The following is a 20,240-nucleotide window of genomic DNA, read 5'->3' as shown; positions in this document are numbered from 1 at the left end:
AATCAGGCTTCAGTCATTAAAGGTCCGGAACACAGAGTTGCAAACATCTTTAACATTGAACTAGTCCTGAACAACATCCTGTCTGGACATAGTTTGTATGAGTCTATTCACAGGCTTGACTAAACGGCCAACTCTAGACCTGACCTGTGTCTGTGAGGTCTGGTCAACAGTGCGCAGAGTGTCTGATGTAGCGTCTGTCATGGTCACAGTGTCAAGAATAGAGTCTGATTGTCTCACAGCTGCCGGCGCAGTCTCGGATTGAACAGTCAATTCGTCCACAGGCGAGACTGAGGAGTCCTTAGGGTCAGGGGTCAAACTAGTCAAGTCTGAAAAACTAGGCGCTGATAACTGTGTAATCCAATCAATCGTCCTCCCCTCAGAGTCCACAGACCCCAGGTCCGCCAAGAGAGCTTTGCTGTCCTCCACAGCCACAGGTGAGCTTTGGCCAATCTCAGTGTCAAGACAGTTACTAGCCCCAGCAAGAACCACGCTCCCAGTCCCAAGCAGGGCCTCTCCCGTCCCTCCAATGTCAGAAGTACCGGGAACTGAGGATTCTGTGTTAGGCGTGGATGAGGCAAGGTCAGACATTACAACAGCATCCCCCACAGGGAGGAAATTGGCCAGCATCAGTAGGTTCCTGTGAACCACCTTCTCCCGTCCATTAACTGCATCACGGATCCTGTATGTATGTGTCCCTGAGTTCACATCCACAACAGTGTAGATGGTCGACTCCCACCGATCAGCAAGCTTCCTTTTTCCTCTCTCCGTCCTGTTGGCCAAGAGCACTTTGTCACCGATCTCAACCTTAGATCCCTTCACTGCCCTGTTGTACAGGCGGGCCTGTCTGTTCTGCTCTTTTGTAGCATGTTCCTGAGCAATCACCACCGCTGCTTTCAAATCGTCGGTGAGGCGTGCCACGTACTTCTCATAACATGTCACAGCAGAATCATGGAGGACAGCACGGAAGATGACATCTACCGGCAAGCGGGGGACACGACCGAACATGAGGTAAAAGGGGGGGTACCCCGTCGTCTCATGAGCTGTACAATTGTAAACGAATGTCAGAGTCTGCAAACGTCGTGGCCAGTCAGCTTTCTCTTCAGGACGCAAAGCACGGATCATGCCACCCAGGGTCCGATTGAACCTCTCAACACTCCCGTTTCCCATTGGATGGTAGGGGGTCGTGTGAGATTTCTTGACACCAGAAACCCTGAGAAGCTCACTCAGCAGCTGACTCTCAAAGTTAGCACCCTGGTCACTATGAATTCTTTCCGGGAATCCAAAGACACAGAAATACCGGTCCCAAAGAACCCTCGCCACTTGTTTAGCTGTCTGGTCTCTGCATTGAAACGCCTGAGCCATCCTCGTGAAATGGTCTGTTACCACCAAAACATCGACAGATCTGTTTCTGGAGTCTTCGGCAGACCAAAAGTCTATACAGACAAGCTCCAGCGGTCTTGTTGATGTAATGCTCTCTAGCGGAGCCCGCCCCTCAGGCTCAACAGTCTTGCTAACAACACATCGCTGACAATGACGGACATAATCTTTCACATCCCTGTCGAGGTTCGGCCAGAAAAACCTCTGTCTAGTTAAGCTAAGGGTTCTGAACTGGGCTTGATGTCCAGCTTTGTCATGAACACCCTGCAAAACCTCAGTCTTCAGCGAGTCAGGGACAACATACTGGAAGCGCTTTGCTCTGGTTTTCTGGTCCCTCGAAACCCTGTACAGCACACCATCAATCACAGTGAGCCTATCCCAGTGTTTAAGGTATCTAGTGACAGAGACAGACTCTTTAAACCTTTCTCTCCTCGAAGGCCTCCGATGCCTCTCAACATAGAACAGAACACGCGAGAGACATCCATCCTCCAACTGCTTATCACGGAGGTCCCCCTCAGTGTAGGCAGGCAAGGCGTCATGTCCAGTTTGAACCAGCTGAGGTAGGAACTGCAACACTGCTACAGCCCGAGTTCGTGGACCAGCATCCCACTCAATGTGCGACTGAAGTACAGCAGACACATCCTCCAGCGCAACAGACTGAGCTTGCATGAGAAGTGGGCTGCATGAGGACTGGGCATATTTCACTCACTGGAGATGTGTTATTGCGGCCACAGGATGAACGGAAAGCGTTCTGAACCGACGTAGATGACACATCCTTGACAGCAGCGAGCAGACCTGTATATGGCTCAGCGAGCAATCTATGGCCAACACTCTCCCTGACAAACGGCGTGCGACTCAAAGCATCAGCCACGACATTTTGCTGACCTGGGACATACTTAATGTCAAAGTCATAGCTTGCCAACTTGGCCACCCAGCGCTGCTCACAACAGTCCAGCTTTGGTTTTGTCAGAATGTGAGTCAACGGGTTATTGTCTGTCCATACCGTGAATTTGTTGCCTTTCAGCCAGTGACTGAACTTGTCGCAGACTGACCACTTCAGAGCCAGAAATTCTAAACGGTGAGCTGGATAGTTCTTTTGAGATTGAGATAATGACTTGCTAGCAAAAGCAATGGGTCTCGCTCGTGTTTCACCCTCCTGAACCTGAGATAAAACAGCTCCTATTCCATCCAGAGATGCATCAGTTGACAACATGAAGGGGCGGCCGAAGTCAGGGTGAGCCAAAACAACACTGTGAACCAACGAAGTCTTCAGGCTTTCAAAAGCCTGCTGCTGTTCTGAAGTCCAGTCAGATGCAAACAGTTTCCTGCTGGACATTCTGGTTTTGTGACGGCCGCTCTTCCTCTTCGCACCCTTCAACAGATCAAAGAGCGGCTTGGCGCTCGCAGAGTATCCGGGCACAAAGTGCTGATAGTAATTAACCATCCCTAAAAAGGACCTCACTCGTTTCTGGGATGGAGTCACACCATCAGGCTCCATGAGGTCAGCACTTGTCATGTTGGCGATGCTTTCGACCTTACTGGGATCGGTCGAAACACCCCTCTCATCCACAACGTGGCCCAGAAACTTCACCGACCTCCTGAGGAAGAAGCACTTTTTGGGAGCCAACTTCAAGTTATTGCCACGCAGCCTGTCAAAAACCATTTCTAGGCGCACCAAAGCAGTCTCTTCGTCAGATGCAAACACCAGCAAATCATCTAAGTAACATAGCAGGCTCAGATAGTTTTGGTCCCCAAAAATGCTGGTCATCATGCGCATAAAGCTCCCAGGGCTGTTGCAGAGGCCCTGTGGCAGACGGTTGTACTCATAAAGGCCCATAGGAGTGGTAAAGCCTGAGTACTTCCTGTCATCCTCGTGGAGCGGCATGTTGTAGAAGCCAGAGGTCAAATCCATCGTGCTGAAAAGACAGTTGCCCCCCAGTGCAGCCAAACAATCAGCTTGATGGGGGAGGGGATGAGCATCCTTAAAGGTCCTTTTGTTCAACCAGCGAAAGTCCGTGCAGATGCGGAGATCCCCATTTTTCTTCCATACAAGCACCAATGGTGATGCATACTCACTGGTCGACTTCCTGATGATCTCCCTTTCCTCCATCTCAGTAAGCACCTGACGTAACTTATGGTACTGGCTGGGGGGCACTCTCCTGTATGGGAGCCTGAACGGTTTGCTGTCCGACAGGTGTATGCGGTGTACAAAGCCCTTTGCCTCCCCACAATCCAGATGGTGGCGTGAAAAGACATCCTCATATTGCAAAACAAGGTCAGCTAACCTCCCCTTACAGTCCTCCGACACTTCACATGACCCAATGTCAACAGTACCAAGCCCGATTGAACTAAGCTTGTCCTGGGGAGAGTTCACACCAGCAGCAGCTGGTACAACTGACATGGGACAGCTGACCAGGGGGACCTGCGAGCGTTCAGCAACATCCATGTCCTCAAGAGCCACACAGGGGTAGACATCAGCCAGCTTTGCATTGCGTCTCAGCAGTACCGGTCTGTCAGATGTATTGATGAGCTTTAGCGGAACCCACCGATCACCCCACAGCGGAGTTACAATCTTTGCAACCAGAACACCTCTGGGAGCTGAACGAGAAGACGTGAGCTCCGTCATAACAGTGCTACCCGGAGAAACAGCAGTGTTCTTCGGCAGTTTTCCCCAGATGAGATATTCGCGGCCAGGCTCAAGGCAGGTGGCTGAATTACACTTGACTGTGCCAATCCTGTCAGGAATATCATCACCCCTCCAGGGGCTCAAACCCGAGAGCATAGACAGGAAACGCTCAACCTCTGTGTCTCTGGATGGACAGGGGCCCGACATTGTCTTCCAGTATGACTCACACTGCTTAGACTTACGCAGGACGTGTTTTATCACATTAGTCCCCAGAATCAGTTCATCATGTTGTCCTGGAACAACAAGTGTGGGGACTAACATTTTACAGCCATACACTTCCATCTCCACATCAAAAACACACTTCGGTTTAACGCGAAGTCCTCCACATCCCACAAGCACCACATCCACATTAATCCGTTTTTGGTCAGATATTACCCCAGCCTCTCTCAATTTAATCTCAGCTACTTCACTGATACTGCATGCCATAGAACCACTGTCCAACATTCCTCCCATCACCAATGTCCCATTCATTGCCACAGGCGTGTAGAAAAGGCTGTCACTACTGCCAACTCTGTGAATATTCTGAAACACAATGTCAGCATCACTACCGGAGCCTCTTAGAGATGTGTAAATCGTCTCTGCATCAGACATGTCATCAGTTTGGGAGTTTGTAGTGTGACCTGTATTGCCTCCCTCCAAACACAGGTCGGCTAGTTTCCCTCAGGCTTGGATAGGGAAGGGTTACCAGCAGGACAGTTCAGTCTGGTGTGACCAGGAGCGTGACAGGCAAAACAGAGTCTCTCAGACATGCAGTGTGAACTGGTGGTATGACTCGAGTCATTACAGACTCTACAACCCGTCTCTCTAGGATGTCTGTCACGGGGCCCACGCTGGAACCTCCCACCACGAATTGGACGGGCAGTATGGCGTTGCTGCATCTTCTCCATCATGTCCTGAAACATGTCGACCATGCGAGCGAGAAGTCTCTCCTCCGACTGCTGGAGATTTTGTGCCACAGCAGGCACAGAGGCATGGCCCAGGGCATGGTGTAATTGATCCTGAGCCAGGGCAGGTGCAGGAGAGGGGCAAGGAGGACGACACACATGATGGTGTGCTTGCAGAGAGGAAGTTGGGGGATTTTGAGAATATTGCCACTCAGACGCCGTCAGGTTAGAGGATGGTGAACTAGACTGTTCAGAAGCGATGGACGTGACATGGCTCTTTAGTTGCATGGCCCCACTGATCCTGCCACTAGCCCTCAACTCACTCTGATAATCATCAATCCTCACCTGAACGTCACGTGAAGTCCACTCATGAATTGGCTTACACTTGAGAATGTAGGACAGCTCTGGGTCGGGGCAGTGTTTGACAAACATGAGAGCCACTTCATCACTCATCTTCTCCGTCCGCTTGCCCCGTCTGTGCAGGCCCTCAAGAGCCAGGTCTGCCGCCTTGTTCAGTCTTATCCAGTAGTCTACTGGGTTCTCTCTGTGTCTAGGCAGAGTAGCATAGAAATCAGCGAGTGGGAGACACGAGGGGGCCTCACTGAAATAGTGGAGAAGGACATCAAATATCAGTTCAGGTTTCTGTTTAACATCAAGTGTAGGATCACTACGCAGAGCAATCTTCACAACATCTTTTGCCTTGCCCATCAGATAACACATAATCTCTTCAGCTTGGTCATATACAGGAATGTCATGTCTCCTGAGATGAGACTTGGTCATGTCAATCCAGTCCTGGACCGAGAATTTGTCAGCGTTGTCACCTCTGAACATCTGAAGCCCCTTGTCAGATTTAACATGAACTGTCATTTGTGAAGGTTGAAGACCGCTAACATCACAGTGTGCGTTCTGAGCGGCAGAAGACGTCTGAGGGACACTACTATTATTCAGAACACCAGCTGACATCAGCTTTGTAACAATGGACTCACCAATCTGAGCACCTAACTGCCCCATCATGTTGGTGAGCTGATGAACGGCATTAATATCACTGCCGGGTGTGGAAGTATGGGGACCCTCCCTCATGGACCCAGTAACAGGTGTACAACCCGGGCTCTGACCCAACCCCGTATCTGTACAACCATCATCCATGAACTGAGTATGTCCCACATTTCTGTTAACAGGGACATCATTTAGCCAAATACCCCTACCCTTTGACAGGTTAAAAGTATTAAACCCATCCATATTCACCTTAGCTGCCGTTTTTTTTTTTTTCAAAAGCACTTGCGTTGTGTTTTTTTTTTTTTTTTTTTCACAGAAACAGTCAACACAGAAAGCAAAGTCACAAATGCAAGAAATAAAAATAATAAAATAAGGTCATGTCACTACGCCAAAATCTACAGTCCATCAAAACCTGACCATACAATAATCCTGAAACGCAGATCAGGACAGCAGCACAGCATCACAGCATCCGCGGCGATGAGCATCAAGCTGATCTGAAGATCCAAAGGGTCACGGCACCAGTGTAACAGGTTTGGATCCGTTGCAACAAATGATGAGTCATGAATAGGTTTTGCTACGTTTATTTCTGCAGAAGACAGAAAAACACAAGAATAAGTCTTCTGGACCCTCTTTTAAACTCCTGCTCCACTCATCAGAGCAACGCAGCACTCTCTAATTTAAACACAATAAAAACAATTAATTTGACAAAGGAAACATACCTGCAGAAGACAGAAAAACACAAGAATAAGTCTTCTGGACCCTCTTTTAAACTCCTGCTCCCTGAACAAACAAAACAAAAACGGGAAAGTGAACACTCAGATCGAGGCTCTGCAGCGCCGTCTGGTTTACACTGCCACCTACTGGTTTAAACCGGTTACCGCCCGCCGCTGTACACCAAGGGCGCGAAAATAAAACATCCACAAAAAGCATATTAAATCATCAAAACAACACAAAACAGCCACGTAATATCAGTAGTATTTAAAGTATACAACATGCGCCAAAAATATCAACATATATGGATAATTTCTTAAAGAAATCTCTTAAGAAAAGCAGCAGCAGTTCCCAACACAACTTACACTCATCAGAGCAACGCAGCACTGAGGAGCTGAAGTAAAGAGATACGGAAGCCCAGGAGGTAAAAAAAAAGGGTAGGGCCAAAAAGGCAGTTTCCTCAAAATACGCAAATAAAAATAACAATAAAATAAAATAACTAATTTAGATAAAATTCACAAACATTCAACAAAATAAATAAATGATAAATAAAATCCCTAAATATAATTTGAAAACAAAAATGATTAAAGTGGGATTTTTCAACTCTGTTACACAGAGATGACATTCCACATACAATAATTGTATGCTGCAACCCTGTTTTAAATATGTCATGTCATATGTCTTGTTTTCAGACCAGTTTGACTTTCTGGATAACCTACCCATCCACATCTTCCGCCATGTCATCAATTAAATGAAGAGACATTAGAGGAAGTCAGTGAAGGATACACAGGTAAACTTTGGGCCAATCCCAATACAGCCCCTACTTTCTACCACTAGCCCTTCCTCACTACCACTACCCCTAAAAATCAAGCCACAAATTTTTAGGGCCCTTAAAATCTTCCCAGGGCCCAGTCCCAATACACCCACTACTCTTACTTTTCAGCACCACCCCTAAATTCTGCTTGCTACGTCACTGCGTGGTTTACGTTCGGGTACGTAAGCGACTGCGTAGTTACGTTTGCACAAACGTCACACCATATCAGGAATCCCAGAGCTAAAAGCTGTTTTAATTTCAGCTGTAGCACTGTTAATATGCCACTTTATTAAGTTTTAATATTTTTTCAGGCGTAAAAGTAACCGTTAAGATCCCCAACCTGGGCTCAGTTTATCCAAATAACGCCTGTTAAGAAATTTGCTCAGAAAATTTCGAGATGAGTACAGCCGGCTGCCGGCTTGGGAGCTGATTTATGGTTCCGCGTTAAATCGATGCAGAGCCTACGGCGTAGGGTACGGCGTAGGGTACGGCGTACGGCGCGCGTCGCCGCGTAACCTACGCCGTAGGCTCTGCGTTGGTGTAACACGGAACCATAAATCAGCCTTTATTCTGGCGTGATCTTCGCAACAACTGGCAAACGAGTGATTATGTACATTCACTAAGTGAATATTATGAAAGTAAAATATATGTTTCTCGCTAGAAATTTAATCAAAACGCATTTTTATGCTGAAACTTATGGAAGCCCATAGGGGACTTTATTCAAATGCAAATGTAATTCCACAATAGCATTATAATTTTCCACATATGCATGAGTTATTTGGGACAAAAATGAAAGTAAAATGCAATAATTCAATTTGAATTTTCATTTTCACATACTTGTATGGGCATTCTATGACAATATTAAAATGAAATGGAAAAGCTGTTTCACATTTTATTTTGAAAGATTTAACCTGATTTACAGAGGACAATATTCAAATGCAATAAGAGAAACAGCGCCCCCAGGCTAATGCATTTACATTTAAATGTCACCAAGCTCTTTTCTGGACAAAATTTAAATTAAAATGCAATTTTTTCTAACAACTTGAATGTTCAAATGACAAGGGCATTTCACATTTCATTTACAAAGACTGAAACTGCTGAACAAATGACTATTTTCGTGTGTGAATGAATAAATGAGACCTAAAAGGTAAATTTCTTACCTAATTTCTTACTCACATAAAAACAATCCTAACCCTAATAATTTATCAGGCTCATGTGTGTGACAGCAGAATTTGGGGTACAACTTTTTTATTTACATACAAATGTTTATCATTACGAACTGCTGCATGTAAACGTACTGACTTAGTGAGAGCTACTCGCCGACTAGTGGGGTGAAGGCTGTATTGCTACTGTAGCCTGGCGTGAGCCTGTGAGTCCGAGCTCAGGGCAAAGGAAAAGTAAAGGATTGCATTTTCAAATTGAATATTGTCCCTAAAAGTGCGTTGTAATATGTAAATGTAAAATGGAATAGACTGGGGGGCGTTGTTTCTCCTATTGCATTTGAAAATAGTCATTTGTTCAGCAGTTTCAGTCTTTGTAAATGAAATGTGAAATGCCCTTGTCATTTGAACATTCAAGTTGTTAGAAAATTGCATTTTAATTTAATTTTTGTCCAACAAAGAGCTTGGTGACATTTTAATGTAAATGCAATAGCCTGGGGGCGCTGTTTCTCTTATTGCATTTGAATATTGTACTTTGTGCAGCAGTTTCAGTCTTTGAAAATGAAATGTGAAATGCCGTTTTCATTTTAATTTGCAAGTTGTTAGAAAATTGCATTTTAATTTAAATTTTGTCCAGAAAAGAGCTTGGTGACATTTAAATGTAAATGCATTAGCCTGGGGGCGCTGTTTCTCTTATTGCATTTGAATATTGTCCTCTGTAAATCAGGTTAAATCTTTCAAAATAAAATGTGAAACAGCTTTTCCATTTTCATTTTAATATTGTCATAGAATGCCCATACAAGTATGTGAAAATGAAAACTCAAATTGAATTATGGCATTTTAATTTCATTTTTGTCCCAAATAACTCATGCATATGTGGAAAATTATAATGCTATTGTGGAATTACATTTGCATTTGAATAAAGTCCCCTATGGGCTTCCATAGAAACTAATTCAAAATATTGATTTTATTCACTAAAAAATAAGAAATGTCCGCCATGTTTTTTTTTTTGGATTCAGTCCGCAAATGACGACGAAAAGCATTCTGGGAAATTTTTGTGAAAAGAGGAATTGGGACACCACTACCCTCATGGGAACGCGCAAAATTTAGGGGTAGAGATGAAAAGTACGGGTAAGGGGGAATGGGAATGGGCCATAATCTACAGAACGAATTTGTGTTTGCATATGGCTTTACATAAATCTTTTGGATACCTTTCTTTCAAGACACAGAATTCCATTCCATTGATTAGTTGTAATTTGTGTGACCCCTCCACCCATCGTTTGACTGATGGTTTACATCGCTGGGACCAGGTTCAACCAGGTTCAACCAACCCCAACAACAAACCAGCCGTCACATTATCTGTCCAATAGTGAACAAGCACATCAGGACTGCACCAATAGAGCTGCAGAGTCCTAATATTGGAAGAAACACTGTTGAAAGCCTACCATTTCTTTTTTCTTTTTCTTTTTTTATGTTAACTACAACTATTTTTTTGGAAAAAAAGGCTTTTCTTTATAGTCAAGGTAGGAATAAACCCCAAACACTTCCAAATGTCTTTGAGAGAGTGATCAGATCACCTGCTTTAACCCTTGTACTGTCTTTGGGTCAAAATGACCCAATTCTTCTATCCTTCTTTCCTCCTGCTCTCTCCTTCCTTCTTCCTTTCCTCTTTTCCTCCTTTTTTACCCTCCTTTACTCCTTTTTCTTCCTACCTCCCTTTCGTCATTCGTTCCCTTATTACCTTTTTGCTTTTCCTCCCTTCTTTTCTCCTTTTCTCCATTTCCTCTCTCCCTTCCTTCCATCCTTTCTCCCTTCTTTCCTCCCTTCCACCTTTTCTCCCTTCCTTACTCCCTTTCCTACTTCCTTCCTTCTTTCCTTCTTTTCTCCTTTCTCCCTTCCTTCCATCCTTTCTCCCTTCCTTACTCCCTTTCCTACTTCCTTGCTTCTTTTCTCCTTTCTCCCTTCCTTCCATTCCTCCCTTCTTTCCTCCCTTCCATCTTTTCTCCCTGCCTTACTCCCTTTCCTACTCCCTTCCTCCTTTCCTTCTTTTCTCCTTTCTCCCTTCCTTCCATCTTTTCTCCCTTCTTTCCTCCCTTCCATCTTTTCTCCCTTCCATCTTTTCTCCCTTCCTTCCTTCCTTCCTTCCTTCCTTCCTTCCTTCCTTCCTTCCTTCCTTCCTTCCTTCCTTCCTTCCTTCCTTCCTTCCTTCCTTCCTTCCTTCCTTCCTTCCTTCCTTCCTTCCATCTTTTCTCCTTCCTCCCTTCTTTCCTTCCTTCCATCTTTTCTCCCTTCCTTCCTTCCATCTTTTCTCCCTTCACCCTCCCTTGACCCAAAGACAGCACAAGGGTTAAACTGAATCCAAAAAGCTTCTTGTACGCAGAAAAAAAAAACATGTTCAAAGGTTTCTTTCACATGAAACCTAAGCTTCCTTCATTACAGTTGTATTTATTTTTCCACAGGTGGAATTTAAATGAGCATTGCCAGCCACTTGACAGAAGAGAGGCTCCCGTCAGAATGATGCTGACTGGTCCGTTGGCGATGGTGTTGGTGGTGATGCATCAAGTGCCTTGTAGCAACACGTGAGAGGAAGTGGCTCTCACCAGCCAAAGCTAATAAGACAATTCCCAAGAGTTGTTCATGTCTATCATCCTTTTGCCCTAGTGATTTTTGTGAATTCAGTCTCACTATGCGAGGCCATTTACCCTAGTGAACAGGGGCCTCATTTATAAAGCTTGCTTGCGCACAAAACAGGGCTTGAAAGATGCACATGCCACCTTCTACGCAAAGGTTGGGATTTAAAAAAAAAAAACTAACCGAAAAATGTGCGTATCTTTACGTAAACTTTGATCCTAGCACACAAACATTTTGAAGATATGGGGAACTGGTGACGCAGACGGTGAGGTGGTGAAATGAAGCCAGATTCATGTCATACTGTTAATGTCATCACATATCAGACTTATAGATCCATGTACACCCAAGCCGGCAGTGTTATAGATCTATGTGTTCCGTAAGTGAGCCATTACGCAGGTATTTGCAGTAGGTACTACGTTCATATATCATACGTCCATCTTCAAATGGTATGGAGTGGTGAATAGCACCAGATTGATTAATAATTGTGACAAGGTGTGTAACAATCAGTTTCATTGCTGAGTAAGATTATAAATTGTGTGGTGACAGCCGTGTGTAATGCTGCACCATGGATGTACTGGCACTGCTTGAAGATCACGTAAATGGATCAGGATGGAGAGAGCATTCAGGGACCATGAAGATTCCCTGGCCCATGATGACTGGCTAATGAGCCGATTGTGATTCCCTAGAGCAGAGTCTTGGATCTCTGTGCTGAAGTGGTCCAGTGTTAGACAGACACAGACACAGTGCACATACAGGTGCTGACCACTCTTGGTTTTCTGTTCATCCTACGGGTAGGACGATTCCAAAGGTAGGACAACTCGGCAGAACGCCGGCATCGGAAAGTGACTCGGCTGCTCAGCACGGCCAGAGCTGCACTGATCAGTTCTCCCGGTCTCAGCTGATCGGTTCTCCCGGTCTCAGCTGATCACTTCTCCCGGTCTCATTGATCAGTTCTCCCGGTCTCAGCTGATCAGTTCTCCCGGTCTCATTGATCAGTTCTCCCGGTCTCAGCTGATCAGTTCTCCCGGTCTCAGCTGATCGGTTCTCCTGGTCTCAGCTGATCACTTCTCCCGGTCTCAGCTGATCACTTCTCCCGGTCTCAGCTGATCAGGCTCGGATAAAGCCCGAAGCGCTGAGTCCTGACAACTGAATAATGTAATAACTTAAATAAAGTACAATCAAACTAAGTTTTGCTACCGCTCTATTTTTAAATACGCACACTTGTATGCTTGTGTGTTGTGCGCGTGGGTGTCTAGACGGCGCCTTTTCGGTCGGTGCGCCGTTTGTGTGTTTTAAATACAGAAATGACACACAAAACCGAGGTTGCGCTTTTCCACATGGCGCGCTGTATGGTCGTCAAAATACGGTAGTATTTAAAATTACCAAAATATATTTCTAAATTATTTAGCAGGATAACATATGTCTCATTCATCCTGACGCACAGCAGAGACAGACTGCAGGAAGCTGCTGCGCATGCTCAGCAGCCTCATTTATATGCAAATACAGTCATCATGTAGTTTGCATTGACCATTTATGGTATGAAGTGGGCGTGTAGAGGGCGGGATATGAGGCGATTTCACGTGCACAACCTTCCAGCTGGACTGTGACTTATAAAGCGAAACATTGCGTGCAAGTGTGCGTGCACACAGTTTTATAAATCAGTATTTTTTTGTGCGCACGCCATTTTCGGCTTTTGAGCGCACGTACACTTTTAGTATGAATCCTACACACTCTTTTATAAATGAGGCCCCAGATCAGTTTATTCAATGTGTGACTGTGTTTATTTTTTGAAATTAATGAGGGAAGAGATGTTTTACTAATGTAATATGGATGTAGATTGAAGTTGTACATGTCTGTTTTATCACACCTTTTTTGAATGTTATTTACTTCGGTACAGTCAAAAATATTTTTTTTCATACCAATAAATGTTCTCATTGATACTTTATCATAGTGTTATTGCTTGACTTATGTGATATTATTATATTATGTTCTTGCTTTGGTTCAGTTGAGGTATAACTGCATTTGACTTTTTTCTTCATAAGTCAAATTAATCAAAAGTTAGTTTCAAGGAAAAATCCCTTTTGATATGAGTGAGCAAAAAGTGACAGCCACTGAGCTGTCAGCAGAAATACATCAATTTGCCTGGCCTTTATATGTAGCGAAGTAATGCACATTGATAGCGACTGAGGTTCCCTCCAATTAGCAAACAGGTCATCAAATGTTTTTCTCTTATGTAAATCATTGTTTGGCACAATCATTGAAGTTATAATATTTTTGTTCAATGTTAAACACAAAGATGCTATTATTTGCTCCTGGTTCCCAAAACCTAAAACTCAATCACAGCAAAAAACCTACTGTATGCCACTGTCAAAATGCTTTATTTTCAGCACTCTCACAGTGGGATACCATGCACCAACAGTTTCATACTACACTAGTACATACTATGCTCAGAGCCGGGTAGTAGTAACAACTTACATTTACTCCGTTACATTTACTTGAGTAAGTTTTGGGAAATGTTGTACTTTTAGGAGTAGTTTTGAATCACTATACTTTTTACTTTTACTTGAGTAGATTAGTGAAGAAGAAACTGTTCCTCTTACTCCGCTACATTAGGCTACGTTGAGCTGTTACTTTTCTTTTATTCCTTTTATCCACGTACGCGTCAATCTCATGACATCACTGGGTGATTCTTTGGGAAAAATGTTTGTTTTTGCATGTTTTGTCACATTTACACAGACTCAAACACACACAGAGTTTCTATGAGTTCATGTTTGTTCTAGTTCTGCTGGTTAAAAAAGAAAAGTACAAAGGCTGGAAATGTTGTGCTACTTGTGCTTAATTCATTTTTTTATTCTGTTATTTTATTTATTTATTAAAGTACTTGAATTTACTTTAAGATTATTTTAATTTAAGCTATTTTTTATTAATTTTAATTTATTTTAATTTATTTTATTGATTTAATTTGCCTGAAGATGATTATTTTGTACTTTTGTCTGTTTGAATGGTTCTGTTAAAAAAATAAATCAGACGTTACTCAACAGTTACTCAGTACTTGAGTAGTTTTTTCACCAAGTGCTTTTTTACTTTTACTCAAGTAATTATTTTGATGATTACTTTTTACTTCTACTTGAGTTATATTATTCTGAAGTAACAGTACTTTTACTTGAGTACAATTTTTGGCTCCTCTACCCAGCTCTGACTACGCTTTACTTTCCCTTGTACTAGTCTAAACTAGTCTGTGTCTTTAATCATATGACATAAAAGCCTTCCCCTGATTCCTTTCTTAAAAAAATGGATCAAACAGAAGTTGCACAGCGCCTCATTAGTGTGTGATTACTGAAAGCTTCTACTTTGGCAGAACAGAGGCACAACGTATTGCTCCACCATTGTACCACAGGGAAATTCATATGAATTGTTGGAAGAAATATTGGCCCAAAAGTGCTGCATTGAAAGTGCAGTGTGTAAGAGGCTTTTGGTGCTGGAATTTACACCAGAAAATACATTGAGTACATGTCAGCTTAGTCTGTTTCCTGATGATGTGATTATTGTATGGTAATACTGACTTGCTGTTATTTGTTTTCATGATGCATGTTGTTGTGATTCATCTGTAGGTGATCTATATGGCTAGAAACCCCAAGGACCTGGTGGTTTCTTACTACCAGTTCCACCGCTGTCTCAGGACAATGAGTTACCGGGGAACCTTCCAGGAGTTCTGCCGGCGCTTCATGAATGACAAATGTAAGTATATATATTACTGAAGGAATGAGCCACTGCCCCACTTCATTTCATTTGTCTGTCGTTATTCTGGTCAGCCTTTTCTTACTGTTTTTTTCTGAATTTCTTCTGCAGTGGGATATGGTTCCTGGTTTGAACATGTTCAGGAATTTTGGGAACATCGTATGGATTCTAATGTCCTATTTTTGAAATATGAAGATATGTACAAGGTAATATGCTTGTCTCCTGTTCCAGTTTGTGTGTCTAAAAGGTACCAAACAAATATGATCAAATATGATCACTTTGAAAACGTACTATTCTATTTACTCCGGCCAGAGCCGTCTGGGAGATTTACGAGGCCCTGTGTGAAATGGCTGGGGCGGCCCTCGCAACATTTTGGGGTTTTTCGGGTCGGATTGGGTGTCTATATGCAGGTCAATGACGTGACACCTATATTTTCTGAAAAACTGATTTTTTTTTCAATTCAAAAAAGGTTTAAATGGATAAAAAAATACCAGATATATGACCTACCTGTCTCACATATGGACTCACTTGAATTTTACAAAAAAATCCTAGTTATCTGGGATTTTGTTGTTTTTTTAAGCGCTAAAATGTCATGTGGTGCGATCACGACTCTTGTTTTGAAAACTTATTTGAAATTACTCTAAATGTATTTAAATCAATCTTTTGTTCTATCTGGCATGATTTCTGAAATATCTTGTAGTGTGTAAGATTGCAACACATTTGTATTTATATTTCCATCATAATATACAAACAAAGTTTGACTGACGTCCATTGTATGAAATATCATGTGGCGCGACCATTGAAAAAACAACCATTTTTGTATAATACTGAAAACTTGGAAAAAAAAGATGTCAAGATGTTAAGGAAATTAATTTATTTTAATATGAATCATGGTTGCACCACATGACCTTTTTTAAGGCTAGTGCCAATTCATCTTGACAAAAAACTCTGAAATCACTTCATGTAAAATTTTTATATGAATTTATGTAGTTCAACATTCTTAATGTTTGAACTACTGCAATAGATATTCTTTTTTTATTATTTTAAAATTGACCTGTTGAAAATCCTTATTCGTCATTGACCCATGCGCAATATTAACTCTCCAATTAGCAAAATACTGGATACCTTCCCCTGCCTCATCATCATCTGGGCTTGCCTCGATGCGGGGCCCGGCGGCTGCTTGAGACCCGGTCGGATCCATGATTTTTGTAACAAATTTATCAAACCAGCCTTTCAGAGAGGCATTAAACTCTTCCATTTTCTTTAGTTTTTTTCTTTTTTCATTCCCTGATGGAAATTTCCTGAATCTGTCTCGTTCTCTCGACATTGTGTGACAGTTTGTTCCACACCCCACCCATCTGGATCAGAGCAGCTTGTGTCTGCGCTTGGTCTGAACAGTTGTATTGAACATATATTTATTGATATGCACAGACTAGTACACATTTAGGTCTGTAATGGAACGCGACTGTTGATATTTATAAGGGAAAAAAAAAAAACGGCCCATAGCGCGAGGCCCCTTGTGACGTGAGGCCCCGTGCGGTCGCACGGTTCGCACACCCCTTGCGGCGGCCCTGGCTCCAGGTGTTAAAACTGATTCAGTGCTTAAATACAGAGTAGTTGCTGTGTATGACATGGGCCCAAATCAAATCAATAACTACAATCAATAACTATGGTAGAGTTCTTCTTCAGCTTTATCTGACAGCACTTAACAAATATAATATTTGCCTTGCTATTAGGCAAAAATAGATACTTTGAATGTTAAAGCGTTGATTGGGCCCTCGCACTTATGGCCCCAGAGGCCACCAGGGCCGGTTCTAGAAAATGATGACTAGGGCTGCATCTCAGATCAGAAATTCCTGGCACGTTATTCAACACTAAATTATGCATTTTCCCATAATTTCAAGTGGAATGATACTAGCAAAACAAGAATATTTAAAGTGTATTTAAAATGCTTTATTGCAGCAATATGGCTGCAGAACAAAGAAAATGCTGCATTTAGTCTGGGCTACCTCACCCATCAGACAATCTAGCAACAGAAAATAAAACATATCAACAAAAATAAATGTAACCATAAATATACAGGACTGTCTCAGAAAATTAGAATATTGTGATAAAGTCCTTTATTTTCTGTAATGCAGAAATGTCATACATTCTGGATTCATTACAAATCAACTGAAATATTGCCTTTTATTATTTTAATATTGCTGATCATGGCTTACAGCTTAAGAAAACTCAAATATCCTATCTCAAAAAATTAGAATATTCTGGGAATCTTAATCTTAAACTGTAAGCCATAATCAGCAATATTAAAATAATAAAAGGCTTGCAATATTTCAGTTGATTTGTAATGAATCCAGAATGTATGACATTTTTGTTTTTTTAATTGCATTACAGAAAATAATGCAATTAATTGCGACTGAGGTAGAGGGCGGGATATGAGGCGAATTCACCAGAAATCGCAGCTACGCTGGGCAGGGCATGTCTCCAGAATGGAGGATCATCGCCTACCCAATATGGTCTTGTATGGCGAACTCTCCACCGGCCATCGTGACAGAGGGGCACCGAAGAAACGCTACAAAGACTCTCTTAAGAAGTCCCTCGGTGCCTGCCACATTGACCACCACCAGTGGTCCACTCTCGCTGCTGACCGTGACGCCTGGCGCCGCACCGTCCACCAGGCTGTCACCGCTTTTGAGGACTCCCGCACAGAGAACCTGAAGGAGAAACGCCGCAGGAGGAAGAACCTGAAAGCCTCAGCAGCTGTACCTGACGTGACCTTTGACTGCAGCCGCTGCGGCCGGACCTGTCTGTCCCGCATCGGGCTTGTCAGCCACGAGCGGGCCTGCAGTCGACGTGGACAGCCCCCTTCATAAAATCTTCGTTCGCGAAACCAAGCCAAGAGGACAGAAAATAAAGAACTTTATCACAATATTGTAATTTTCTGAGACAGTCCTGTAAACTTGCTTGCGTCGTTGTGCTTGAACCACTAACGAATATAAATCGTTACTTTGTGTTAATGGAGCAGCAGAGAGCAGCGTCTTGCTGGTGCAGGAAACAGATGAGTGACGTACTCTGGCTGATTTATGGTTCCGCGTTGCACCAACGCAGAGCTTACGGCGTAGGATACGCGGGGACGCGAACGTACGGAGTGCGTGGCCGTGTACCCTACGCCGTAGGCTACGTCGTCGATTTAACGTGGACCATAAATCAGGCTTAACGCGGGCGCATTTGTCAGTTTTCTTTTCGTCTTTTCAACTGAGCATGCAAACACATAAACTGAGGGTGCAATGCTTATGCATCCTCGTAGAACCGGGCCTGCACCGTGTGTCCGTGTGTGTAACTTGGGTGAATTGTGGTGTGCTTGTGTCTGTCTGTGTGTGTGCGGGGAGGGGGGAGGGGGGCAGGGCCTTAATACGTTTTATGTTTATTTGTTTTATGTAAAGCACTTTGTGTTGCATTTTATGTATGAAAGGTGCTTTATAAATAAAGTTTGATTTGATTTGATTTGAATATGGTATGGTCTCAGATTGAAAACGTCTCCTTCTTTTCCTACCTCGATTCCAGCGGCACCGTTTCCCATCCCATCAGCACCTAAAAAAGGCAGTTGATAAGGAGGGGGACCCTGGTGACCCTTAGACAAAGTTGATGTTATTACTCTGTTGACCAGGTATTTTTATCCGCATATCCAGTCTCAATAAAGTTAGTTTTGCCACTGGGGGAATTCCTCATTGACATCAGTGCCAATGGTAAGGCATCTAGCCAGGTGAGATTCTTGTTTTCGTCGCCGATCTTGGCTATCTTTCTCTGCTGTGTCTGATTGAGCCTCAGAAATTCTAATGTTGCTCAGGATCCTTTTGATCAGTCTGTTCCCGTCTGCTCTGGACAACAATGTTTGAATGTCTCCAAGACACAAAACATCCCCTGCAGTGGAATCTTCAAATGCAGAGATCCAAAGGTGAACTCCAGATATTAGTGGTTGTAGACTCTATAACAGTCCTTCTATGTCTCGATGTCCAAAGAGGACATACATTTTTTTTCCCTTGTAAGTTGATGTTGTGGGCTTCTTGGGTGGATGGCATAGGGTTCTCAGTCCAGGAGCCTCAGCCTCCCATAGTTCCTCTTCTCCTGTGGGTATGTCAGTGAGAGGTTCTGAGGGTGCAGGAAGAATCCGGAATAGACTGTCCATGTCTAGGCCAGGTGGGGTGGGGGTGCGGTCAGGTCTTTTGGGCAAGGTGTATGTGGAGGACCGGCTAGTACTGTAGGACCGACTGGTCAACTTCTGCTGGAAACCTTTGTGTCTTCCTCTTCCTCACTTTGTAGGTTTCAATGGGACCAGTTCAAGACTGACCTTTCCAATGCAGCTGTAGCCTTCTCTTGTTCTATGAGTTACCAATCAATTGTTTCCAATGTCCTTGAAGTCTGATCATTGACCTGTCTCCTGCCCTGTTCAACTCCCTTCTCTTCTACATCCAGGAATCCTCCTTGAATTCTGAGTATAGGGGCCATGATGGAAGGATCGTTGTCGGGATCCTTGTTAGTGGGGTTTTCTGGGCTGTGGGGTGAATGCAGAAATGGATAAACCACCGCCCCTGATGCAGGAGGTGGGGTTTGTAGTTTATCTGCCTTGATTTGCCATCTTCACCTTGTTGTTTTTCAGATTCTTGTGTGTGAGTAAACTCTGCTGCTTTGGAATGATCCTTCTTTACTTTTGCCATAAGGTTGCAGATGGACATGGTCAGTCCAGCCTCGGCGTTTCTTTCTCCATTCCCTTCTTCAATGGAAACCAAGAATGCAGACTAGCATCTTTTCAAACAGTTTTTTCTTCTCTGTAAGCCCCTTTAGCTACTATAGCAATACTGGCGATGTCTTGGTGGCTTGGAGAGGGCCATCTGTGGTCTTGGATATGATTCTGCGATCCTGCCATTTCTGCCACATCTTGTTGAGTTTCTTGTCCAAAACCTTTTGTTTTCCTGGTCGGAGGATCACTAGTTGCTGAAGCACCCAGGCCTTCAGTTCTTCCCCAGGGCAGGTGACCTGGAGTTCATTGTGTCTTTTTTTCTTCTTTAATTTCTTGGTGGTGGAGTCTCCGGTCAACCGTCAATGGCGTAGATCTGTCATTTTCTGTGGGTTCTCCTTCCAGCTGAAAATCCGTTTCTTGGCTTGTGTGCTAGAGGTGTCCTCTTCACTGATCATGTATCTTCATCTTCCCGAGATGTCGTGATCTTGGGTCAAATTTAAATTCT

At 43.4% G+C, this 20,240-nt stretch overlaps 1 protein-coding gene across 1 annotated transcript in view; it reads left to right on the top strand.

Annotated features, from left to right (window-relative positions):
• The window catches only part of sult4a1 (sulfotransferase family 4A, member 1), a 47,531-nt gene that overhangs the window by 15,702 nt on the left and 11,589 nt on the right, over positions 1–20,240 (top strand). Inside the window, exons 4-5 of the mRNA XM_061714866.1 lie at positions 14,871–14,997; positions 15,109–15,203. Of these exons, the coding sequence (XP_061570850.1) occupies positions 14,871–14,997; positions 15,109–15,203 (222 nt within the window). The remainder of the gene's footprint in view (positions 1–14,870; positions 14,998–15,108; positions 15,204–20,240) is intronic.

This window comes from Cololabis saira, chromosome 23 (assembly GCF_033807715.1).
Source record: "Cololabis saira isolate AMF1-May2022 chromosome 23, fColSai1.1, whole genome shotgun sequence".
NCBI lineage: Eukaryota > Metazoa > Chordata > Actinopteri > Beloniformes > Belonidae > Cololabis > Cololabis saira.
This window is presented reverse-complemented; position numbering and strand designations above follow the sequence as displayed.